The 25969-nt window shown below is 45.0% G+C and overlaps 3 protein-coding genes across 6 annotated transcripts in view; 2 read left to right on the top strand and 1 right to left on the bottom strand.

The window, feature by feature from the left end:
• Nucleotides 1–1519: 1519 nt before the first annotated feature.
• LOC128880710 (uncharacterized) lies at nucleotides 1520–9777 on the bottom strand. 2 transcript variants are annotated; one of them, XM_054131077.1, is made up of 7 exons: nucleotides 9543–9777; nucleotides 8250–8386; nucleotides 6993–7208; nucleotides 6757–6873; nucleotides 6009–6096; nucleotides 5796–5934; nucleotides 1520–5178 (listed from the first exon to the last, which is right to left on the bottom strand). In XM_054131077.1, the coding sequence occupies exons 1-7, from the start codon at nucleotides 9583–9585 to the stop codon at nucleotides 4968–4970; spliced, it is 951 nt and encodes a 316-aa protein (XP_053987052.1). In that variant the 5' UTR covers nucleotides 9586–9777; the 3' UTR covers nucleotides 1520–4967. The 2 variants fall into 2 exon arrangements, with proteins under 2 accessions (XP_053987052.1, XP_053987059.1); XM_054131084.1 differs by having other exon boundaries at nucleotides 6993–7196; nucleotides 9543–9749.
• Nucleotides 9778–12053: 2276 nt separating this feature from the next.
• LOC128872107 (macro domain-containing protein CT2219-like) lies at nucleotides 12054–14018 on the top strand. 2 transcript variants are annotated; one of them, XR_008456100.1, is made up of 7 exons: nucleotides 12054–12286; nucleotides 12357–12483; nucleotides 12642–12899; nucleotides 12976–13092; nucleotides 13149–13357; nucleotides 13449–13585; nucleotides 13662–14018. XR_008456100.1 is itself a non-coding variant. In XM_054114467.1 (6 exons), the coding sequence occupies exons 1-6, from the start codon at nucleotides 12272–12274 to the stop codon at nucleotides 13533–13535; spliced, it is 813 nt and encodes a 270-aa protein (XP_053970442.1). In that variant the 5' UTR covers nucleotides 12055–12271; the 3' UTR covers nucleotides 13536–13635. The 2 variants fall into 2 exon arrangements, 1 of the variants encoding a protein (XP_053970442.1); XM_054114467.1 differs by lacking the exon at nucleotides 13662–14018 and having other exon boundaries at nucleotides 12055–12286; nucleotides 13449–13635.
• Nucleotides 14019–22474: 8456 nt separating this feature from the next.
• The window catches only part of LOC128879913 (serine/threonine-protein kinase MARK2-like), an 80932-nt gene continuing 77437 nt past the window's right edge, over nucleotides 22475–25969 (top strand). The window contains exon 1 of one of the 2 annotated variants that reach the window (XM_054129494.1): nucleotides 22475–22617. The gene's annotated coding sequence lies outside the window, so the exon portion shown is untranslated. The remainder of the gene's footprint in view (nucleotides 22618–25969) is intronic. The other variant, XM_054129594.1, reaches the window with a different exon arrangement.

Below are 25969 nucleotides of genomic sequence, written 5' to 3'. Positions count from 1 at the left end.
CAGTGACTCCCATGTCGGCTTGTTATCCGGACCGCCCCATCGTTATCTGCAATTACCCGAAAACAGCCCCTAGTTTATAAATTATAGACCATCCCCGTCCCCCCTGGCCGCCTTTCTTCCTTCCCTCTCGTGCCCCCTGGCTTCTGCCTCCAGCCTTCACCCGGGATTACATCTGTCATCAAACGCACCCAATTACGCTCAATTATCTTGCCAACCAACCCCTTCCATCCCGATCGACGAGATCTCGCGATGCTGCGTCGTCCATGACGAATGAAAATTAATTTCCCAAGCTCATCAGGCTTGGGGCTCGTTGGGTACAAATTTCTGTGTTTAATGACAAAATAAAATCGAAGATACATTACATATTCTTCGCGTCACTATTACGCGTTTCATTTTCAGCACTCTATATCACATCCTTCGCATTTTACTTAACTTACTCCTCGACTAGGAATATTTACACCTGATGAATACAGATAAGAGCATTCGAAGCGTCGAAATTATCCACGCGACACCTGCGATCCAGTAAAAATAAATACCACCCTGGTAATCGATATTTTGAAAATTACCCGACTACCAAGCATAGCGTCACCTTATATTAATTATCTTAAAAATTAATTTCTTTTCAGGTCTCCAAACATTCCCTTCCGTGAAATCGGTTCGAGATCCCACGCGAATGGCGTTCCTCCGTTAATGGACCAGCGCCAGGGCGCTGTTGGCGAGAAGTAATCCGTGTGATTTCCAGCGATTACCAACGGACATGGAAGCAGGCCACGTAAGATCCGAGATTAAGAGATGTAATCCTTGGTTAGCAGCGATTTTGTCGACTGCTCGTACTACCCGCAGCCAGAGGGTCGAGATGCACGCCGTCGACAATGCGATCGGCAGCCTCGACCCATTGTCGACGGGATTTCAATGGACATTGCGACAATAAACTATTGACAACTGTGCGTCGCGTTGCGTAAAGGCCCGGGAGGGTCGTCGACGGGCATAAGCCTGCTTGACTGTACTTTTCACGCCCTTTTCCACGGTCGTCCAAATTATTATGTCCCCGTGACCCTTCTCCGTCCGTAAACAGACATCTGCCATTACGAGGGCCACGATATCCGTGAAAATTTCACAAAACGACACTTGCGTCGACGTCGCGATCATTTATGTAATTACGAAGCAGTGAAGCGTTTACCATATGGTAAAGATCTTGGTTTAGTATCTCGCGTTGTTTTCTCAATTTTTACATTTGATTTTAGCGAAACCTGTCTAAGAGGCACTAGGTCGGGCCTGAATCGAGACTCGTGGGATCGATCTGTATATCATTTTCCAACTCTGGATTCACCTGATACAAGGCTCGAAGTTTTGAGAAGTAGTGGGGACGACCTCGCGCCTCTTAGACAGGACCCATTCAATCTCATGTCTTTCCTAACTGAAAAAGATATCCAAGTATCCAGCAACTAATTAAGACGTTGTAATGGTGAACAAAAATAAAGTAACGGAGCGAATGATAGGATGAGCGACTACCGCAACGAACTTGTATAACAGCCTTTATTTTTATCGATACGATACAATTTTTAATAGCCGCACGTTACTCACCGTGTCGCTGTATCGCGCAGAATCCGTAATCCGTCCTCTCCTACCGTGATGTTACAATAATTACTATGAGACTTAACGTTTGCAGAAATAGGTCAAGCGGTATGATTCGTAATTCGACTCAGTCCCACCGAAATTCTCGAGACTTAGCACTCTTCCTCGGCGTGTCCTTTCCTCCTACATTTCTCTGGTAAAAATGCACCACGTCGACAGTGTTCCACGACGAGTGCTGCAAAGTTACGGACCAAAGCCACTCCCCCGTTCGAACGACGTCGTCAAAGAAACGATCACTCGGAAACAGGAATCGATTCGTCATTTCAATGTTTTGATTTCCTTCTTATTGATATAAGTTATGCCACGTTTTCACTTGATTCGGGCAAAGTGTATTAAATTGCGTTTATTCGTGTTTCAGTATAGAAGCGACGATGATCGAGGAATAGGGTTTGTCTATGCCATTCTCTCGCCTATAGAACTCGACTGCGATGGAGAGGAAACCGTAAGTAGAAATTGACTACCAAAGGAATTTCGATCTCGTAATAATTATCGTTCATAATTATGTAGTATAATAAAGGTTCAATAGTCAGGAGGGAATTTTATTCGCTGCGATTCAGTTGCATCGTTTAGGTGGAAAAGGGACTAAAGTGAGAACACCGCCATTTGTATCGAAACAAATTCTAACGTTTGGAAATCTCTTCTTGCATTACGGAACGTTCAAATGGTGATCCTTAAATCCTTAGATCGCGTCGTTCGAGTGGGAGAACGGCCTAACTCGTATCCGTTATTAACGTCTATGATAAGATTGGCTTTAGCACAAAAATACACATCTTCGTAAATTACATCTAGACCATCCCCGTGATATATAATACCGTATCGTGAAGTAACTTCGTTTCTTTGTCTGATGGTTCGAAAAAAAAAAAGAAAAAAAGGTTGGAACGCTGAGCCATCTCGCGATCGACAGAGAGATCCGATCCACGGCGCGCACGCCTCTCGAATTCCTCGAATCGCGCGAAAAGGGAAACACATTCCATCGTTCTGCCGACGCTGACTCGCGAATCGACGACGCCCAACGACGACGCCTAACGACGACGTCGACTTCGTCACAGAAATACGATGCACGACATATCCATAATACGTATATATGTATGTATATATATATGAATATGCATTCATGCATGTATGTATTTATATATTTACACACGAAGTTTCAACTTTAATATGCACTTGGAAGACAGAGGTCATATGTTACGCACATATCGATAATTGTAAATTTATACGCGCAGCGTATGCGTTACACTTAGGTACGCCGTTGCTCCTTAACTATAACTACATATGTACAGGGTGGTCGAAGACAAATGCCACGAAATTTAAGTGTATTCCGTAGCAAAAGAAAATTGCGTTTGAGGATTTTTTTACTTTGTGACTCGTAAAGAGGGTATTTAAGTTCTGCGCTCTCGTGTTGAGGTCTCGTCAGGTTTTGAGTCTTACTAAAAAGTTAAACGAGCTTCTCAAACTTGTCGTGCCTGTTCAACAATTACTGGCTCGTTTTGTTTCGGTACATAGAATCAGCTGTTAAAGTCCCCGACACCTGTCTCCGAACACCCTGCGTATCCAGCGTGAATTGGCGGATCGTTCGACGTTATCCTTCATTGTTCTTGATATTCCTCCTCTTGGAGGCGCTCTTTTCACTTCGAACTTACGTAATCTTGATATGAGGGTACCCGAACCCCCCATTGCACTACTGCAAATTTTACAGGACATTCCACCTCGAAGAGGACTCTGCTCAAAAATCAACAAACACCGATTAATCTCTCTTCCGAAAAATCGAGTAGAACTCCAGCAACGGAGGGTCCGAGATCGTTAGCGACGATGTTCCTCCAAGAACGACTCCATACGCTGACGGATCGTTGAAATGGAACTATCCATCGACTAATAATGAATGCACGCGACATATTAAAGAATCTTCAAAAATCATCGCGCGATCGTCGAAGCTCGCGACGCTAGAAAACTGCGAAATAAGAGCGACACCTTCTCCGTCCTCCCCCGGTGGCGAGGGTGGTCTCGGCGTGAAAAAAAAATGCATCGAGTAATTCACTCGCCAGCTTCGTCGATCGCCCAAACATATTTACACGATATGTTACATCGAGAATTATTAGATAGAAACGAAACGAGCTACTCCAGCGATCGTTGCGCACGCGTAGGAACTGCCACGAGCGACCGTCGAATTGTAAGACTTTGCTTACGTCTCGATACAAGACTCGACGACTCGGACGTAGACGAATCCTTCGAGGAATCCTGAAAGGAACCTTGTAAGGTCGAAGCTGCCCGACGCAACGATCGCTGAATACAGTATTTACAGGACAAAGGGCGAGATAAACTATCGAAGCAATAGATTAGGGCCGCGATCGACGCGAAAATGTCCCGTCGCGAACGGAGTTCGACGAAACGAGACTTCTAAGAGTTCTCCAGCTGCCTGACAGGGCGTTTATTTCGGGGTCACGGAGGCGTACAACGCGAATCATAACCCAGTGAGTGGAAGGAAGCTCGCGAAACGAAACGTTGCGATGCGTCGCGTAACACGACGCCCCGCGTCGGTGCGCGAGGGATACACGATGCCTTACGAAAACTTTAAGCAAACCGCGCCGGTTTGCGCTCGATGGAAGAAATATTGCGCGAATATACGTGTCACGGCTATCGATGAGGATTATTGGAAAGGTGATTAGGATTAGGACCTGACAGGGTTGAAACAAAAAATGGAATCCTTGAAACTTTTGGTTGCTTCGCGATGGAGAGGAATTTCGCATTGGAAATCAAAGGATATTGGACAGGATTTTATGACGATGATTAGGAGAACAGATTCGAACCTAACAGGATTCGAGAAAAAGTGAAACCCTTACGGCTTCGTCCTTGGTTGCAACGCGAAGGAGAGAGTCTCGTTTTACCTTGCAAACCAAAGATTAAATCAACATTACATCTTGCTTGATTATGAAAAAGACTTTGTTTAGAGAAGAGTGAGTCGACTTCCTCGAATTAAAAGGCTAGCAACCACCCTCTGGTTTCCCAACGTCCTCATCGAGATTTCCACGGAAACGGAAACCTGAATCGATGTTGAATCTAACAAAATGGCGATTGCTATCCTACAAATGAACGCAGTCTCCTCGCGAACTCCTCTGTTCGGCTACCAACGTCGACGAACCTTTGGATGAGACCCGTTTGGGTTTCGAAATCCTTGGTTAGATCTGATTATGGAGTAGATCCATCGACCAGGTTGGAAACGGTCGTGGCTCGAGGAAGAGGATTCGACGACGAAGAAGGTACGGTTTGTCTCGTTTGGGAGTGTCGGTTGTCCTCTGAAGTAGGTCTCGCGTGTTTCTTCGGCATCCGGGGATTTATTCCATGGTGTCGTACTTGACCTTCTTCACCTTGAAGTAGCGATAGGCCGCGTAGCCGGTGATGGTCAGCAAGACTGCAGCAGCCAGGGTCGAGCCGACCGCCACTGGGGCGGTCTCGTCTCGAAATCCGCGGGCGCCTAGCGATGTGCAGGAAAACTCCGTTGCGAATTCATTGTTCTTGAACTTGAACGGCTGCAGCTTCATGTCTCTGCAATTACAGACGAAAGTGTGAGCACTTTTGTTCGAGGTCTCTAGGTAAGTTGGAGGAGGAGGACTGGAGGACCCTGGATGGAGGAGGACTGGAGGACCCTGGATGGAGGAGGTCTGCCTTCGTTGTTGGGTGAATATTCTTGAATCGACATGGAGGTTATTTTAGATGATTGCACTGTCTCTGAGTGTACTGTGTTTAGGATCGGTGTGGGTGAACAAAAATTCTGTGAGTAATTTTATGAGTAATTTTGTGAGAATGACGCCTCTGAAGATTTCTTAAGGGAAGACAATATTTAGTGCATATCTAAAACAGTGAGAAAGATCGTGATTGTTAAATTGTTACTAGAATACACGAACTGTATTTTCAAGAAATCAACCAATTCCTGATTAAGACCGATCGCACACGAGCGCAACTGATCAGTTTCAAACCACTCTGAATCTAAAGTTAGTTGCATGCGACCGTGGATCTAGGCAAAACAAAGATAGTGGAGTAGGTAAAACAAAGAGCGCAAACGATTTACAACACTAATTTCAAATCGGTTGCGCCCGTGTGCGTTCGGCCTAATTTGTGGAGTCTGTAGAATATATCGAAGGAAATGTGATGGATCGGTATACCTGAGCAGCACGCTGGCATGATTCTTGCCATCGGTCAGGGGGATGATCTTCTCGTCTATGCAGGAGTACGACTTTCCAACGGGCGTGGGGAACAGCATGGCGGCGTGCTTTTGCCCCGTGCTCAGCCTGATTGTCCTGTCTTGAACGGAAAGAGAATTGGAATCAGTCCAAGATTGTCACGCGACCGTGGAAACCTTGCTGCACTCGACTCACTTGGCTCGTCGATGTGCTCGAAGTGTCGATCACTGGAATTGTAGGTCAGCTCAATTTTCTCCACGTACCATCGCTCCCCACCTGGCGTCTAAAAAATTCAACGAATGATTGTTCGCAACTCTAATTACTTGAGAAGTAATAAAACGGCCGGTTTCTTCTATAATTCTTTCCTAGGATTGAATAAATTTAACGAGGAACGTTGAATTTTCTTTTTCGTTTAAGATTCGCCAAAGGAATCAAAGAATTAAACATTCCGTTCTTCGACTTCCATGTAAAAAGTTCATACGCCGCCCACTCGTTATCGCGCATACTGGATTAAAGCAGGTATACAATTGAATAATCGCACGGTAGATGCAATCGCGTTTCCCGGAGGCTAATCAGCGAGTAATAATAATGATCGTCGTGTCCCCGGTGGCGTGTTAATCGCGAATAAAAGAGTTTCGCGCGTAGGGCCAACGAGCAAATCGTCGGGAGGCCTTCGTCACGCGATCAACCGAAATGGAGAACGGAACCGGCCGACTGTACACCGTGGCCGAAGTGAATCGTGGAGAATAAAAGGGCCGACGCGGCTATCGATCTCCCGTTCGAAACGAGCGTTTCGTGTGCAGGTTGAAACGCAGCCACGCAGCTTTCGTGACCTCGATGGCAGACGGTGGAACGATTGGCTGTTCGCGCAACGATAAAAAAGAAAACCGTGGACAAAGGGTAGGAAAATTACATCTCGCGTGTCATTTAATGATCTTCGTACCTTGGCGAAGCTCCACGATAGGACGAACGCGTCCCACTTCAGGGACATCGTCACCGTGGTCTCGCTGTTGCAGTTACCGGTCACTATGGCGTTGTCGGGGACGTAAATGCTCGATTCCTGTGAGAAAGGTTCGTTTGGATCTTGTTAAGACTCTACTTCAGCTCTGGTTTTTGTTGGAAATGGGTAAAATTGGATACGCGATTCCGACGAGGAATGGGAAAGTAAACGCAACGTACTCGATCTTCCCCGAGTTTCGTCCGGTATTTCACGGTGATCAGAGCGTCCACTTGCAGAAGGATGCAGGCTTGTCCATTGCTGCCGTCCAAACGATACAATGGCTGCTCCGCGGAGAACGTCCTGTGGGTTGTCGTCGTCGTCGTCGTCGTTGTCGTCTCCGCGGGTATCGTCGTCGTGGTCCACAGCTCAGAGTTCACCACCGGCTTGGAAATATTCTTCACGTTACATGTTTAAATAACGAAATCGTAATCCAGAAATTAAAATTATTTGAAATGACACGAGCGCGAGTATTATACACCTATAGAATGAATTATACACCTATAGAATGAATTTCGCCAAAGTATTACGCGAGAATTTAAAAATATCAACGAATGGAAAAATTCATCATGAGGGTATTAATCATTGGGTTTACTCTGTGTACACCGAGACAGCGTATGCAAATGCTCGACGAGCAACAGGCTGTACTTACACATAGCTTTGGAGCAGCAATCGATCGCGATCTACGATCTTATCGGGGTTAAACAGCACCGTCTTCGACTCTATATTTAACGAATTATCTCGAATGCAAATCGTAGTGCACACTATGAAAACATGATACACCTGCTCCGTCATAGTGCGCTAAAGCCTCCGCCATGAATGCATAAGTGAAACTAAAATCGAATAAAAACAATGGTGCTTCCTTTTTGTTATAGAAGTATCGACGAAACGCTAAACGTTATCGCGGACTAATGCTTTAATCGTTGAAATCGGTGTTCCCATGTGCAAACACCTACCATTAACGCCAACACAAGGCCTGCTCCCTCGACAGCGGGAAAAGGTCACATCCTACGAATCAATTTACATAATTGCTCCTCCTGTACATTACAACGCGTTTACTATTTCCGATGCGTGTATCGATCGCGTACAAAGTCCCACGCAGACTTCCGCAACAGTGAAATATTTATTTACGGTCGCGACAAGTCCCTTTCGTCCCTCGAGTCGGGGTTAAACGGGGTTGGATTAATGTTCGCCAGTGAGAAACAACCTTGACAACGCTGAAGACCAGAGTCGAACAAAGCTTCCCCGTCCTTGATGAATCGCATAACGACGAAGGGGACTAATTATTAGAATCATCGTGCACACTGGGTGGCGCTGGGAGAAGCCCTGTTCGGTGGTCCTTGGACCTAGGAGGTTCTAGGCGCAAGACTCTCGGGCACTATGCGCGGAGTACGCACTCGCTGTTTGCGTTTCTAGAGGGTGATTTTCTTAATTCTTACCAGGGGTAGCTTGGAATTGGAAACGGGCAGATCGACGAGGACTTGGACCGCCCTGCGTGTCGTGTAGAGTTCGTCGTTCAATCTCAGCGGCGCTGACGAAGGGCTGGGGACGCTGAACGCCGTGCTCGAGACGCACCCTGCGGGGAATAAATTCGTTTGTTTCTTAGTCGAAAATAATTTCGCAGTTTATCTGCTTCAGACCGAAAGCATTTCCGAGGTGGTTGACTCCTTAAGGGCCTCGCACCGCACGCTTATCGCGCGAAATATTTGGAGAAACGTGTCCCCTATCTTTCCCCGAGACCGGTGATACGTCACGCGAGTAGCCTAAGTCACGCTAGGATTTTTACCCCTCGAGACGTGGATCAACGATCTAAATGGAAACACCGCACGCTCTCCGCGCGAAATGAGCGGTTGCTCGAGCGACGATCGCGATCGAGGAATCGAGAAGTCGCGATCTCGCGGAACTTTGAACCGTAAACGAGACTCGACGAATGTCCGTGACCGGTGCTTATCGTTTGAAACATGTTCGATTGTTAAAACATCTGTCGTTGCTAGTTTCTAGATTGGTTTAGGTTGATTTGAATATTCTTGTTTCTAATAGTTGGAATATTGAGGACGATAGGGGGTGGTTTTTTCAACTCGACGTTGGAAAAGAAACCATCGCGAACCTTGTGATAGTCTCTTCAACCCTTCTCAATACCTTAAACAAATTTAACAGAGCCATCTTCTACTTTTGTTCTTCAAACGTTCCTGATCTTGAGTCAGAATCACACGAATCTAGCTAAAATAAAAAACTAGTAATTCTATCTCCATGTGTCTCAAGAATCAGGAACAAGAAAAATCAATTTCCGCGTTTGATAAAAATATCTCATCGCATAGCCAACAACACAGACCAATGTAAACTGCGACATCAAGATCACTCCCATGTTGAGTACACCTCGATTAACGCTAAAACCCCGTTGCACCAGAGATGGACCAAATTCGAATAACAAATAATACCAATTTCACTTACAGAATAAACTCGTATGCTCACAAAATTCTTACAGAAATCTTTTCGTTCCGAATGTTCAAGATACAAGTAAATTAACACGAGCCTCGCTGCAACCTTGATTCACGAATAACGATTTTATGAATGACTTTAGTCTACATTTGCTCGAATAAAATTCTGCCCATCTCCGGTTACATCGGAAGTTGCGTCACGACGAAACCACTGGGCTTTCTGTCGCAGAACCAGTCGGTCGACTCGTGCGATTTTACACGGACGCGCATAGTATCCAGTCGAATAAAACTCACACAATATGATGATCGCCTTGGCATAGTCCACGCGACGCGCCATCGTCCCTAGTTCAGTGTTCCGCGATAGCTGCCGCTGGAAAATCACGACTGGATAGCGAGAATCGGGGGAAAAAATACGCCTGCTCTCGGCGCAGTTCCACGCAAGACGATTCTACCCAGGCGACGTTCGCGAAGCTTGTGAGGCGAACGAGAAAGCTCAGGCGCGGACGGATCGATACCAGAAGCTTTCAGCATGCGCTGCGATGTCTTTCTATACAGGGTGTCCCGCTAATTGTCCCTAAGTGTCCCTTCCTTGCACGGAAGGGAGGAGGATGATTCTGCAAACAAAAATATATTGAAAAGAAAAAGTAAGATTCTTCTACATAAGTATATATTCTTGCTTACATTTTAATTTCTTCGTGGAGCGTAAGAAATACTTGTTTGGTTCTGAGAATAATCTCTACATTGTGTAATTGTTTAGTATAGAACCTTTAGAGGCCTAGAGGGAATCTTTAAATGTTTGTTTACCATGTCTGTCGGCACTTAATGTCTATCAGATCTCAGCATGCAAACTAGTGGCGCCACTAGTTTGCGTGCTCACCGTTCGCAGAGACCTCACAACCGGAAGCACTCAACAGAGTCGACGAAGATCGAATAGGAAGACACTTATCCTCTCGCTTATCCTCCTATTCTGTGCAACTAAATTTAATTGTACAGTCTTTGTTTTGAAAGGATTCGCCCCATCCAGGTTGAGCTGCAATTACTAGATCATCCTGTATATGGGTGTGTGAAGAAACAGGGTTCTCTCGTTCAGCGATTCTCTACAGGATGGCGTTGCTGGTGACGTCGGGCGTCGGCGTTCCTCTTCATTCACTCGATGAGTTGGAATACGACCGACCCTTTCGAATCGAACCACCTTCGCCGCTGAATGAATGGCCTTCGCGCACAGATCTCACCATTGATAAGGTCGACCAACCAGAATTGGTTCTCTGGAGTTTTTTACAGATGGATCGAAGCATCGATTTCCGGTTTCGTGGACTGGCCCGGTTTCATTTCCGCTAGGTATTGTATATTGAGTCGAAAACGGAGGAATGTTCTCCAGCCTCATCAAAATTTCACGAGGACGGAAGGAATATTAAACCACGGTTGATAGAGTGATCAAAGAATTAACACTCGTTAAACATCCCCTATTAAATTGTTGGGGTGTACTAGAAAATATTGTGCTAGGTTTATTAGAATATTACAGATGCATTAATATCGATGACTGCGTACTGAAATCTGGTGAGAATGACCTCTGGGGTGAGGGGTATCTCGTACTCGAAGAAGGCAAAGCACGAAACAGAATTTTCAGAAAACATAAAAACCCCTAATCTATATAAAATATTATTCAAGGTTAATATCTCCAACATTTTGGATCTCCCAATCCTACTTTCAATCCTAACAGAGTTAACAATCCTATCTACCTGTTCCCTTTCCCTCTGTATCATTCTTAAAAATAGCCTTCGCGTTATTAGTATGTTACGCCGCGTTCACTTTCATCCGATTTGCGTAAAAAGGACGTTATAGTAATAATACTTGGTGAAAGTTTCGAGAGCGACCGTCCCGCGATCAGTAAATACGTGAGGTATGGCACCACACGAGACCACCCCCGCACGAAATTAAAGGGCACGAGAAACGATGTCGCAGGACAGATTTGGTGCATCGGAGCATCGCGTGGGCGGTTGGTCGCATGGAAAGTTCCAAGTTGTCGTCGTTATACGGCATTTTCCGACGAACTTCGGGGAAGTTTGCGCAGGTGACCAGGGGGAGGAGGGGGGGGGGGATCGAGGGAAGTAAATCGAAGATAAATTTAGTGTCTACGTTAACTGACTAAGCTACAAATGGACGCTTTCTTTGAAAAGGACAAAGGTTCGAGTCGGAGAGTTATTCTTGCTTTCTGGTAACTCATAGGCGGTATCTTTAATGGGGGACTCAAGTCTATTGGATCCTTAAAGAGAAAAAATTACATTAGGTCCTCTATTTCTGTTAAAATAATTTTGATTCAGCCATGGGTTTATCGGTCCTGGAAAATAAGGCATTTGGCGTTAGACTAGCCTTATTACACGTACGTCTATGAGTAAGAGGGCACTCAAGGTATGTTTAGCTTGACGTTTACACGTTGCTTACGTCGTACTTTTTGTCATTCTAAGTATTTCAAGAACAGGAATGACGTCACTACTACACACGTCATCGCTCATGCTTCGTTCATCGAGGTAAATGCAGAGAAGTTGTATTCCAAAGCAATACATTCATCGTAAATTTCAACTTTTACATAAAAGAATTAAGGTACAAATGAATTCATTTTGTTTTTGAACTTATTTCATGTTCCTATGAGCTTTTCCGAATTAAATAATAATGCCTTCTGTAAAGCACAGCAAATGAATCGCAATTTAAATATAGTTCTCGGAATACCTCAGTAGATGACGCATGTGTACAAGAAGAGAATTGAATAATTCGGACGATTTCCCGTTAGATGTCGCCACATGTGTCCCGTTGCGCCATCAACAAATTAGTGCGTTATTGCCGGTCGCGATTGTGGTTAATCAGATAGAAGCAAAACAACGCGATTTTCCTGAAACTTTTTCTGCAAATAAGTTCGACTCCGACGCGAAACCGTGAAAATACGTAGTTAGATTCAATTTTCCGTTCGAAGGATCGAGAATTCATGACTGACAAAAGTCGTTAACGTCTTTTTCGAACAGAAGACTATGTTCGCTCTCAGAGTAAGGGACGAGAGGATACCACGAGTCGAGTGAACGTCGTAGTGAGAAGAGAATTGTTTCTGATTTCCAGGCGACGCTCGCCGATCGTTTACCAGTTGCCGTCCTACTTCGACTGATCGTTCAGAATCCCCTGTCTGGATCGAATTTTGTCACAGCTGTCAATCCTGAAGCAAGCATGTCGTTCGAGGTTGAAAAACGTAAGGCACGCTTTATTTAAATTTTTTTTTAGTTACGTAAAGGTTGATAGTTTCAATCGTACAAGTTTGCATTTTAATTCTCGAATCGACATTGTATCGATACAAATCCTACGGAAAGCGCGTAGAGGTATTCATTATGATTGTCCTCTTTTGAATAGAGAAATTCTTAACCATGCCAATGGAAGAGAAAAGGAAATACTATAAGGGAAGCATTACCACGTTAGATCAAATTCCAACATGGGTGGACTATTGGCATAAAAATAAATCCAATATCGGCTTGTTGACACTTGAGAAAGTCGAGAAAGTTGACAACGAGTTAGCTAACAAAGTTTCAATGTGGCAGGGTGATATCACATCTCTAGAGATAGACGCTATCGTCAATGCTGCAAATTCTAGACTTCTCGGTGGTGGAGGAGGTACATAATAAATATTAAATAGCAAAGCTAGAGGAAGGAATATACGACTCACTAAAGGGTGTGAAATATTCTTTAGTTGACGGAGCTATTCACCGAGCTGCAGGACCAAATTTAAAGAAAGAGTGTGCAACTTTGGGAGGATGTCGCGTCGGAGAAGCTAAAATAACCGGGGCTTATATGTTACCCTCAAAGTGTTAGTATGCACAACAAGGTACAAGAGATAGATCTTTCATAGATGTAATATTTTAGATGTCATTCATACGGTTGGCCCGCAAGGGGAAAAGCCTGAAAAGTTGAGGGAATGTTATGAAAATAGTCTCGCCTTAGCCAAAGAGAATAAATTGCGCACAATAGCATTTCCTTGCATATCAACCGGAATCTATGGATATCCGCAAAGACCGGCGGCCAAAGTAGCTTTGTCGACGGTCAAGAAGTTCCTACTCGACAACAAAGACGCAGTAAGATTTTCAGAACAGGATATCGTTTCGAAATATTACACGATTTCCGCAAAGAACCGTCAGGTTACTGACGAATCTCTTAAACTTCCAGGTGGATAGAGTTATCTTTTGTCTATTCCTTAAAACTGACAAAGATATATACGAGGAACTGTTACAAAAATATTTTGCTACCGATTAGATATCTGCTGGCAGAGGTGTCGTCCTATATTTTCGAACGAAATTTAGAACGTACGTTATAGGGCTGTATCGAAGTGCGTAAAATAATATACTTCGGAAAATATCAAAAAGACGTATTCTTTTTTAGGCGTCCCCCTTATCGAAACACCCAACTACCGTCAGATAACTTTACATTAATTAGAGTACCAACTAATTCGAGCACTGTTGGAGCGTTTTTCGAAATCTATACAGGGTCTCGAACTTGGGCTAACAAATGATCGCGGTACGGTAGGCAAGCACTTTACCAACTACGCTACACTTTTGGCAGAGCTCGTCAGAATTTTCTTTGAATAGTAGATTACAAATAGAAACTCCGTACAGCGATATATTCGCAATGTTTATTCGATTAAACGATTACTTGGTTAACTAACCGTTCCATCGCATGACGAACCATTGAACATAATATTTCGATTAGGAGAATCAATAAACTTATGTTCGAATTGCATCCTTGGCCCTTTATACCCAACCTGACTTGCGTTAATTTATTACGATCAAATTGATATTTAGGTTTTTATAATATTCAAACGAATATTCCATATCCTCTATTTTTAAATCGAGTCTTGAGTAAGAATCTTAAGTAATAGATTCGAAATTCTGTGCCTACATAAGAATTTTGTTTATATTTTGAGAATGGTTTCTGTACTTTCGCAGGTTAACAAACCATCAGAACTTTAACGTTACATATCTCGCGAATCAATAACCGTACTGTTATAAAATCATAATTATTGGCTCCAGTATTTCAAGCTCCATTCTTGCCCTAAAACCTCGTAGATCAGTCAAGCTCCGAAGAAGAAACTTCGAGTTGATGTTTTCTTCCGAGGCTATCGACGGTTCAAAAATTCGCGGTCGTAGTATTAGGAATCGTCGCTACGGTGGCGACGCAACTTTACAGTTTGTCCGCATCGTGTCTCGGGCCGACGACGGCGCGTCGCCATCTTGAAAAATCGAAGTGTGGTAATGTCTGTATGTGATAATAGGTGGGGGACGGTCGTTAATGTGGTGCGTCTCGTACGGAAAATCTGTCACAAATGGGTAAATATATTTTGTATTGAAGTCGTTAGTTTGGAGGGCCGCCCGGTCTCGTGGGTATCGCGTCGACCGGAACGACGATACGCTGATAAAAGAAGCACACCCATAGCCCTGTGCTAGTGTTCTCTCGGCGATCTGTCGTGGCGAAGGTGCGCTCTCCCCGAGTGAGAGATCGCGGCTAGTGAGCAGTGCGTGAGCCCGTTAAGGGAGTACGGTGTGAATTTAGTGGATCCCTTGTACGATTCGAACGTTGAATCGATCCTGTGGTACGAGTAGCGAGTAAACGCGACGTCGTTGCATCTTGGAACGTCGCGAGTCGCGGAGTGTGTGCGTGCCGTGCGTGTGCCGCATGAAAATTCACGGATACCTCGGCCCCGTGAAGTAAAGAAACGTTCGTGAAAAGGGGTAGAAATATCGTGGGTTATCGACGTTACGGGGACGTGGGTTGCGTATCTGTTCGGTGGGTCTCGTTCTCTCGGACAAGGCGGACGTACGGACGGAGTCCCGTAATCCTGAATGGCCGCCGCCACCGCTTTCTAGGTTACTGACGGACACCCAAAGAGAGCGACGGAGAACGAACGAAGAAGGACAGAGACGAACGGCGGCCGTGAGAGCGAGAGAGTGAGCGCTAGGCGTAGAGAGAGAAAACGACCGAGACAGAGAGTGGGGTGGCAGTGCTCGCGACTCCATACACGACCGAGTACCGATGTGCGCCCACCGAGGTACGCGATCACCGTCTCCCGGCTGTATTTCTCGCGTTCGTCGCCGATCCCAGATCGGAGACTCGCTGCATGTGGCAGACGAGGCTTAAATCGCTGGTGCTGCTACCACCGCTGGTGCTGCTGCCGCCGCCACTGCCGACTTCCACCGGTGTCCTACCTCGTCGCACACGTCGACATTCGACGCCCGAGACTTTACCTTAGATAAAACGAAACGCGTGCTGCTCCCGCGTGTATATGCATCTCGACGCGTACGTATTTTAACGGACAGAGTGTGATATATATCCCCGAAGCGTGTCGCGTCCTACCTACCTACCGAGCAGTAAGTGGGTGTGGGTTTCTCGGTTCGTATGGCTGGCGTGTGCGAGTGCCCGTGGCTCGCACGTACGTGCCCCGTGTACCTGCGTTCACGCGCGCGTGTGCCTATGTATGACTGCTCGCTTATGTGCACTATCGTGTAAGCGTGGTAAGTATCCAAAAAATCAGGCTCCCGTCGCGACGGGGAGGGGGACGTTTGCCAACGAAGAGGCTCCTCGCGAGTAGTTACTTGGCTTTCCTTCGTTTTCTTCCTACTCTCTGTCTCGCGATTTGGCTCTGAAAAGGCTTCATTCCCCTCCCCTCCGTTACCACCGTTGCTTCGCCTTTTATTTTCGCTCTGGGTACTCGCCCGTGCACTCCTAACCCCACATTTTCGTCACTCGTCTGTCACGATCGCGCACGCTTCCGGAGCGCGTTTTGCTCGTTGACGTCTAGCCCGTATCGTTCGAAATCGTCATTCGTAAACATTCGCTCTACGCCCGAGCTTTAACGGTGAAACGAAACGCTCGTTGCGTTTCTTTCGAATCGTTCGTCGACCGGCTCTCTGCCACGCGGTTCTGCTTCACTTCCGTTCAAAAGACGGAACGATTTAACTCTTTGGGGTTAGGTTGTTCGAATCTCCCATATTTTAGATGTAACGTCTTATTCAAAGTTTTGACACTGTTCTTCCGGAATACTCGAGTTTTCTTTTGAATCGCGTGTCTCGAAGAGTTCGAAGTACTAGGTTATATCTACACTCGCGACATGGAAAAACTATACAGAAGAAATTTTACCAGATAATTGTCTAGAATGAAGATAAAATTGTAATAACAGATGAATGCGAAACAAATACTTGGGGAAACGTTATTTTGCGACTCTTATTAAGTCTCTAGAAAGAACGCGTATGTACTGCTGATCCGACGCTCGGTATCACGGCGGCTGTGCGTGTTTGCACGCGTTCGTTACCAGAGACGAATAGGATTTTATTCGAATAACAGATGAAAGACGAAACCAACAGCGATTTATCGGTGGTGTTTGCTCGATCGTTTACTGCGGAGATATTTCATGCTACGTTTCATAGCTGCGTTTTTATTCAAAGAGCAAACCTTTCATTGGGTATTTTTCTCTGGAACGAACAAGCACTTTGCTGGTCTTTGTTTCGTAACCGCATCATATGACGAGGAAGCATTTTCGATATCGTCCACTTCCTCGTCCGTCGGCTGCCAGCCGTCGGTGAAGCCTCTTACCGATCGAAATGGTTTTTTATTACCTGTCTGGCCCTCTGTCCCTGTCGCCAAAGGGTCACCCGCGCGGTGCTAATGACCTCCCCAGTTGTTGCGTTATAGGATTTATACAAAAAATTGAAGCCTGGATTATATTTCACTCTGAACAAATAAGAACGTTTTGTTTTAACTGTTAGATAGAATATAAATTGAAGTAAAATGTGGGTAGTGTTAGCATGTGTATCTTACGCTAAATCGCGAAGATAAACTCTAGTTTTAGCCTTTCTTCCGGAAGAAGGAGAAAAAGGTTGGTTTGTTAATTAACCAGTTCCCATTGGGTAATTAGTAGAAGCGCAATAAAATTCAAAGCAAAGTTTAAACGCAATATTAACGCCCACCTGGCGTTGGAATCGCGTTTAACCTGTTCCTGTTTGGAAAATATTGATTTTTGATATGGAAGCGATGCGTAATGAAATCGAATTTTAGTAAAAATCCAACGGCTCTATCGAATGTAAACGCCACGGAATGATTCATTGCCGGCAGGTTTTATTCGTTGCTCGCTACACCAATAAAATTTTACCTATCTCCGATCGACGCTCTCGTTCATGTTGCTTCCCTCGCGAGGCGGTTACGCTCGATACACGACGCAGACGAAATAATCTCACTTAGCGAGAGTTCATCGTTACCCGTCGACCGACGATTTATTCTTGGATTACGTTATGGAACCCCAGCTCGCGAGTTTATGTAATAGCGAGTAATTACGTAAACAGTGGGTGGACTATTTGTCCAACATCGTTTGGCAATACGAGTAATCTGATGTAGCTTTCTCATCGTGCTCGAGATAAGGATGAGGAACGCTTCTCGAGGTACCTTGTTTATTGACATTGAAACTACCGGGCTGCTCGAATGTCACTCGTGTATCTCGAATTCTTTTTCTTGACGGTAGTTTCATCTTCAATGGCCATCGCTAAAAGAAAATGAGTATTCTTTGGCAAATCTGCAAAGTTTCTTCCAAATTGTAGAGAAGGGTTATGGAAGAGGTATGTTTTTTCATTAAGACAACCACAACACTGTTACGTTCCCATAACTCATTCATTTATATAATAGTCTCCCATTGCGCTACCACCGACTAGACCAGAGCGAGCCAGGACGAGGAAACTTTCCTCATAATTTGTCGAATCGGAGTAGGAAACGCGCACACGTCCCCACCCGTTCTCATTGCCGTTCTTCGAAACGCTTCCTTTTTACGCGCTCGTACCGCAAAGCAATTGCGCGAAAAGCTCCGGTTGTCGCCAGAAATTGTCTAATCGTAAAAATATACTCAAGTTAAAAAAAAAATGATTCGCCGTCCATAAATTCTTCGCGTTAGATTCCTAAAGCGTTCCATTCGTTGTCTATTATTGGAATAGAGACTCGTCCCTCTCTGTTAGCACGGAAAAGCGATCGCGAACCGCGGTTGTCGGTGGTTTGTGATAAGTTCCACGAGGTTTGGGACGTCAGGGAGGTGTATCCACTACCTTCCCGACCGGCTGCGCGCGTACCGGGTGACCCAGTTCGTAGGGACGGTCTAGGACCTAATTTCGCGTGACTCGGTGTAGCCCAGTTTCGACGTTTGACTTAGCGAACGGTAGCTCCTCGCACCTGTACCTTCTAACGAACGCGACCCTCTTGGCCGCAGCCACAGGTGGCTCGAACTTCGGGACACGGTGTACCGCGATGCGCGCGCCCACTCCCCCGTGATAACCACCGCGGAAATATCCGCGTCACCGTCACGGGATTGCGACGAAATTTAAGCATGAGGTAGTCTGACCCAATCTAAGGGGGGTTTAAGTCATCATTTTGGTGGATTCGAATTTGTGGACCGAGTAGAAAATTTGGAAGTGGAGCCTGTTTATTTACTTGAATGAGGCTGAAAACTGGAGATGAATTTTTTGGTTGAAAAGTAATAATGCTTTTGAGTTGACTCTGGAGGGGTTTATAGGGGGAAGTATTGTCTTGGAGGATTATATTTTTTGGGTGGTTGAAAAATCATTTTTGCGGTATGAAAATTATAACAAACTTTTTAGATCGGTAGTTTCCCGAAGCCCTCTGTAAAGTAAGCTTCCACCTAAATTGAGCGTTTTGTTTATCAACTATCAATTCCATTTCTTTTATTTCTAATAACGAGTGCCTTTTGGTACCCCGTGTATGGATAAATCAAGTTCAAATGCAAATACTTGCTCGTTGACATCGACGCGCACCAGCGATTCCTATATGACTCTCGCGCTCGTGCTCGCTGCTATAATTAGTCGACGATGTCTCGCAGGTGCCCGCCGAATAAAAGCGTATTCGAAACACCTGTTTCCCGAGCGAATAGAACCGCGTCGGCGGTCGTTCTCGCCATAATCTCGAACAATTAATGTCGCGACAGCTATGTTTCCAATCGATCGTGATTACGATGGATATTACGTATATAAATTTTTCTGTTTAAGTAGAGGAATAGCGTAGTCAGACCCAAAGCGTTGCTCCAATTTTGTTTTCGATCGTGCAATTTGATACGGACACTTATTGTCCAAGAGCTCGGAGAAATTTGTATTTCCGTGGCGCTGTGTGATTTCTTTTGGTCAATCTGGTAGACCAGTTTTTCTCGCCCGCGAAATTCGACGAAGGACCCGTTTCGCGAGTCCAGATCGAGTTTCTCCTTGTTACGCGTGTCTTTAATATTTTCTATCGACCAGTCTGTGGCTTTTGTGCTGCGAGGCGGTCGAGCAAAGGCGGAAGTGTGCCGATCCTCTCACTTTATGCCTTCGTGCCCCGACCAAGGGGGTGTGCTCGTAATAGAATTACGCGAAGGCGTATTACGGCAATCCGAGAATACGGTAAATCCTGTCTAAGAGGCGCCAGGTGAGACGCGAGTTATGTTCCTCAGAGGGGGAAGTAGAGGAAATTTAACTGGTATTCGATTAACTGTTTGGGGAGGCTGGAGCTTCGACAATAGGAATTTGCACGCCTCTTAAACAGGATTCATTGTATTTCGCTTGCTACCAGCCAGCTACTTTGTGCTTCCTATCGAAGTAGTCGCTATCGATCCAACCTCGGAGGAATACAGGTCTCGGTAGTCGCGGTAGTCGCAGTTGGCAAAGGTGTTGTTCTTTCTGCAAGAATGTATTGAAAATGTGGAACAGAATTTTGTTTGGGAAGAACGGACAAAAATATAAACATGTGCGTAGAGGTTTTACTTCATTGGCTCTTTAAATGAATTAACATTCTATTTTGAAACGCAGTAATCATTCGAGAAAATTGTACTCCAGTCCTCGAATCGAATTTTCAAAAAGTACGTCCAGTCCGTCATTAGAGCAACCACCTTAATTCGATTTTCATAAAAATCCGTACTTTCTTGTAATTGCATTGCGCTCGCGGCGAGTGGAAAAAAGAAATCATTGCGCACGGCTCGCCGCCATTGCAACCGTATATTAACGACGCGAAAACGTAAATCCGCGAGCGTGATCGAACTTTTAAATAGGCTGCTGATGTGTACCGTGGCAATTACTTGTTTTCTTGCATGAGAGGTTTGCAGGCACTCAATTTCCATAAACAATTTTTCGTATCCACAATGTAAACAAGCCGTCGCTCAAAATCAATAACTACCTGATTCTAAATTGAAATATGAAATTCAACATCTGAAGAGTTCTTCAGTGCGATGTTCAGGGTTTTTTTCTTCAATTTTGAATGCAAGCACTTTCGAAAACCCTTCTTCCAACCTCACAAGCTTGAAACTCTCTTTATAAATAGTTTGGGTCCGTCTGTATCGACTATTGATAATAGAAGATTCCACACTTTCGACAGTGGGAGTTCTCTCGATAAAGAAATGAATTTTTCCTCCAGGATATACACAATAAAGGGTTTTCGATAAGGTTCTTCAGTGGAGCATCGAGTACTCCGTGTATCCAGAACGATACACGGAGTACTCGAGGGTTAAGTGTACGAAGTACCGGTTTGAAAAAGCTCCGAGCTTCCAATATCGATGAATAAAGCGATTCGACTCTCCAAGCTCTCCCGTTTCCATGTTGGGAAAAAAATAATCGATCGCCGAGTCTTCTCATCGGTCACGCCGCAGAGATAATGCTCGGCCAGGGATTAATAATCGCTCAATGCCGAGGGACGACTTTCGCCAACCTTGTTTCGTTCGATTCGAGGTGGAAACGCGCGAGAGAGAGCGCGACGACGGCACGTAACTCGGCGTCGTCGCGTCGGTACCAATCCGCGTATTCTCGTTTTCTTTATCGGTCCTTTCGTTCCTATCCACGGCTTCCCGTTCTACGCGATTGGATCGAAGCCTGTGCAGAAACCGAAGCGAGAACAAACGATTCCCCGCAAATCGTCCCTTTCTCTCTGAAAATTTGATTTTCGACGGCTTATACACCTCTATTTCGCAATTGGAATCCATTCGTGGGAGTCGATCGTTGGTCAGTAGGAACTGAATTTTACTTTGCACAAATTTGTACGTAACACACATCGCAAGGAGCGTTTTTATCGAGGGACGGACAAACGAGAGTCGAAATTGGTCCGATGTTACATTCCGACGTATGGTCGGCTACGAGGTATGATTCACCCTCGCCTACCTGTACGAGTTCGGTCGCTGGTCCGTTTCGATGTCTGACCTAATGCAACAGGGTCCGTGTCCTCCTTTGTGCCCGATCATAAACTATCCTCTCGGCGATTTCGAGTCTTAAATTTCTCTGTTCATATTTCAGGTTTTTGTTGAACTACTCTATTCGCATAACGAGGGAGGGAAACAAAAATTCAGGGAAGTAGGGAAAGCAAAGCGATGTAGCGCGGTTATCGAGAGGAAAATGGACATTTTTATTGTCGGATGTAACTAAAATTAAAATTTTGTTTTGAATTTTAAATGCAAACTAAGCTCGTTAAGCTGCAACTTCCTTGAAGCTCGTGCTTCCACTTTGATTTCTCCGCTATTACAATGAATCGTGTCTAAGAGGCGCGAGAATTTCAAAGGTCCCAAACATCCAATCCAAACGAACTTGGCGAATAAATTGCAACGGTTTGCTACTCTACTAATTATTTGAGTAGAATTTGTCTTGTCCCCGTCCACGCCTAAACGCAAATTGGCTACGCGCTCGAGTCGTTTGATGATTTAGCGTCGTGGAAGCGACGCATGGGTACGTACCAGAGGAGTACCACTCTTCTAATTGAACGCACGGTTCACTGCGCATACCAATTAGTAGAGAGCACTCCGTCGATGGTCCAGATGCACCGTTATCGTGCGCGACATCCGAGAAGTTGTTTTCTGCGTTCGACTGCCGCTCCAGAAAAAAAAAAGTGAACGCTCAACGAGCGTCATTGGCGATTTCTCGATCGCGCTCTACGTCGATCGTTCTTGCTCGATCGACGGTGGAGAAATTTCCAGCGTTTCTATATCAAATTGAGCCCGTAGGATTGTTATCAAGCCTGTATTTCAAGCTTTTATTTCAAGCATGCGTGAGCATTTATTAATGCACGAGTCCTGGACAGAATTGGTTTTACAAATTGAAAATAAATATAATTTCTGTTTCTTGGGCCCAATTTATTTTTCCAAACACTTATTTTACCGACTTATTTTGGCTCGTTTTAACCGAATTCCGATCGTGTTGCAGGCGTAGGGGAAGAGGGTGCATCGTCAAAGCGTCGGAGGGTTTGAGGCAGTGAAACTGGCTGGCCTACAATGTCCGCTAGTATGCGGAGCACTCTGCAAACCGTTCCAGAATCAGTGCCGGCCGACCACGTCACGAACTCCAAAGTAAGTCCCAGCAATTCGGCGAAAGTCGGCGTACAGTTATGCTCCTTACTCGTAGCTCGTACTTCAACGACGAAACGGCGACGGGGACATTTCGAGCGCGAGAATAATTGTTCGGAGTGCCGGGAAGAATGTTTACTGACCTTTAAAGCGCATAGTACCTGGTAAACTGGTTACAAAAAGAGGATACGTTATGGTCCTTTACTGAGAATTTTTTTTATAAGAAGTAGTGCTTCCGTAGATTCTGTATTTATAGAGGAATGCCGCAGAAGTTTACTTTATTCAAAGCTACACTCTTTTCATTAATAACATTCCAAGGCACAGGGCTCTGCTATTATCTGGTATATTATCTGTTTGAGGTGTATATAATATTATTCTTAGCCAACGTGAATCGACAGATCTATTTTGTCAGAGTTTCATTTAGTCAGAGTACAATTATCATCGGGTCCCAATTTTATAAAATTAGTGCGATACTCGATTTGCGAAGCTAAACTTGCTGCGAACATTTCAAAGAACACGGAATTTCGTCTCGCGATGGAACGTGGAAATGGAAGGAGGACGCGTGGAACACTTTTTGCGGACATTAAGAAAAGATTACGGTAAAATAATCCCGCGTTCAGAATCCGTACGCGAACCGAAGGAAATAAGAAGAAAATCGCTTCTAACACTTGCAACATCGATGTTTCGACTCCCGTTATATAAAAGTTTCGTTACCAAATTTACCGAGTACCGTGCGCTTTGAAAGTCTGTAAATGCTTCGTAACGCCTTATATATTAAATTTTCGCTTAAATTTGATGATCGAGTTTCCACGAGTTTTCAAAGAAAAACGTAACGAGCGTCAAGGTGTTAAAGCGACGCTAAAGACGCGACCGTTTCTCGACCTTTGAACATTCTTTCACCGATCGAGGGTTGAAAATGTCACGGGTGAGCCTGTGCTGGATCCACTCCTGACCCTGCGATCGATCATGCGCGCTATAACGTAATGTCACGGTTCGTTTATTTAGTAAATCGAATCGCACTCATCTGGTAATCGTGGAACGCGCGACTTTTGCAGATTTCGACGATACGTGTTCTCTTGAAAAACCTATTATTCGAAAAATTAGAAACTGCGTAACGTATAGCAACGAAGCACACGATACGCGCATCGAGGAATTAAAAATCCACGTTCTTTGAACTTTTACAGCCACGCGAAAACTGCTATCTCGGACTTTCACGACACTTCCAAACTGTTCCAAGATAAGATCGACAGGTTGCTTTGTAGTAATCGTAGTTCAGGATTAGTCATGGTAGACTTTGGTAGAACAGTTTCGATCTCAGATTTTGAAAAGAATTCAAAAATTAAACGTACAGATATGTGTCTAAATCCTTCAAGAGGTTAAAAAAACAAGTGAACCCAATAGCTTTTACTTTCATTATTTAATTATTCAATGGTCGAATGCTGTATTAAAATCAGTCGAAATTAAAATACGAATACGTGTAGGAATTCGCGACTAAACGTAGAGTGGAGAACTCGGCTGGAAATCGAATCGTTTGGCCCGGAACCTCGGGACCACCGTCGCCGTTTCGTTGATCAATAATGTGCCTCGTCACGCAAAACGTGTTAAAGGGGTATGGTTGAACGATTACGCTCGGAAAAAGGGTTACGATTGCGGTAACCGGGGCAGAGCGCGTCTCTGTAACGGGACGAAACGTCTGCGAATCACGGACAGAAAAACCGGCTGCGTAAAGGAAGACCAGATCGGTCGATTTGCAAGAATCGTTCCTTCGGTTGCCGTAAACGTAGCTCTCCTAGCGTAAACGCGCTCACTACGTCGCTCGAAAGCTTCCAGTACTCTTCGATCTTCATAAAAAAGAAATTTCGTAAATTACCCAGATCGTAAAATTACCCAGCCGATCTGTTCGTGAAATACGTTTGAGGCGTTCGAGTAACTTTAATCGATTCAAATAACGCCGGATCCAAGAGTGCTGCAAGCTTCCGAACGATTCGAAAGTGTTGCTCTGTTGCGACGATCGCGTGATCGATGCTTCGTGACGTCTTTGGTTAACGGATCGGGGTGTCGCAGTGTACTAACGCAATGCTTCCCGAGGAAACGATCGCAAACGTAGCCGATCGCGATCGACTTGCCTCGCGGAGATCCCGTGCGCCGACGTAATAAAAGCCAGTGACGATTTTACTTACGTCGTATTCAGATAAAGATAACACTTTTTTTTTATGAAAGTATAGCAACTGACGATAACGGAAATCGTAGCCGGTGAATGATTCTCGTAACCATCAGCTATTATTCTTTCGTAAAGAATGGTTTGTCTTTATTTCGAAATGATGTAAATCGTCACTGATCGTTGGACTATATCGATCGATCGCTTGGGTCCTTTTTTGCCCGTGCGCGACTAGTCTCCGTTTTACGGTTCGGGAACGAGTCGTGCCCCGATGACTCGACCGAACAGGTTTTCACGACTGGTTGCTTTCGAATTTTCTCCCCGTGCTGTGATCGCCGTGTACTTTATCGCGTGTACTCGAGCTTTCACGGAGAACCAAGGGGAAAACTCGACGATTCGTCGCGCGAATCCTCTCTCTCTCTCTCTCGAGGGAATCTTGTACCACCCTTGCGGTTGGATCGAATTTTGCGTAGAACACTATGTTTGGAGTGTAGAAACCGACTGTATCGATCGCGTCTGTCGAAACTCGCGGTCCACGGTTGGGTTGGGTTGGGTTTATTTTTGACTTAATTCTACCGAGTGCTTTCTCGTCGCTTACAATTTTAATATCAATTTTATCCTTTTACGACGATTTGGACATTTTTTACAGTATTCTTCGGTATCGTAAATAGTGCTTTAGGAATACCGTACTTTTAACACCTTATCAAACAGATAAGCGAGGGGTTCGCTTCTAATTAGTTGTTCGAATGTTGTATGCGGACAAGTCTGTCCACCTCGAGTAAAGTCGACGCGAGGTCTACGTCGGACGTTGGACGGTTTGACGACCGGTAGACCTTGAATAGGACCTCACTGGCCGAATATGGTTTCGGTAGTACGGTCGATGACATTGAACGATCCCCGTGGCCGCGCTTATCGGTGATTAAATGGCCAGGGGCCGCGCGTCCGGTGTTGGTTCGATTCGCGTGAGCTGTACGCGCGTTACCGATTTGGAAACGATAGCAATTGCTGATGATTCGTAGGGATTGATTTCGAGGCGCGACAGAACTTTTCTGTATCGCACATTTACCACTGACGAGATCGTTAGCTCGCTACCGAAGCTTTTAATCGAGGATTTTGATCTTTAGGAATTAATTTCGAAGAAATGGGTGCAACTCCTGTACAATGTTTATACGAATCTTAAAGAGTTAGAAAAAGTTG

Source organism: Hylaeus volcanicus, chromosome 1 (genome assembly GCF_026283585.1).
Source record: "Hylaeus volcanicus isolate JK05 chromosome 1, UHH_iyHylVolc1.0_haploid, whole genome shotgun sequence".
Classification (NCBI taxonomy): Eukaryota; Metazoa; Arthropoda; class Insecta; order Hymenoptera; family Colletidae; genus Hylaeus; species Hylaeus volcanicus.
The sequence above is the reverse complement of the archived record's forward strand: the minus strand, read 5'-3'. Positions and strand labels throughout refer to the sequence as shown.

Bases quoted from the DNA above. Each gene is read 5' to 3' on its own strand.
- LOC128872107 (XM_054114467.1), top strand. The intron at 12,484-12,641 runs GTAAGGCACGCT...TCTTTTGAATAG, and splicing joins GTCGTTCGAGGTTGAAAAAC to AGAAATTCTTAACCATGCCA. The intron at 12,900-12,975 runs GTACATAATAAA...AATATTCTTTAG, and splicing joins ACTTCTCGGTGGTGGAGGAG to TTGACGGAGCTATTCACCGA.
- LOC128880710 (XM_054131077.1), bottom strand. From the start codon at position 9,585: ATGGCGCGTCGCGTGGACTATGCCAAGGCGATCATCATATTGT. The intron at 6,874-6,992 runs GTACGTTGCGTT...CCTTTCTCACAG, and splicing joins CGAAACTCGGGGAAGATCGA to GAATCGAGCATTTACGTCCC. The intron at 5,179-5,795 runs GTATACCGATCC...CTGTAATTGCAG, and splicing joins CATGCCAGCGTGCTGCTCAG to AGACATGAAGCTGCAGCCGT.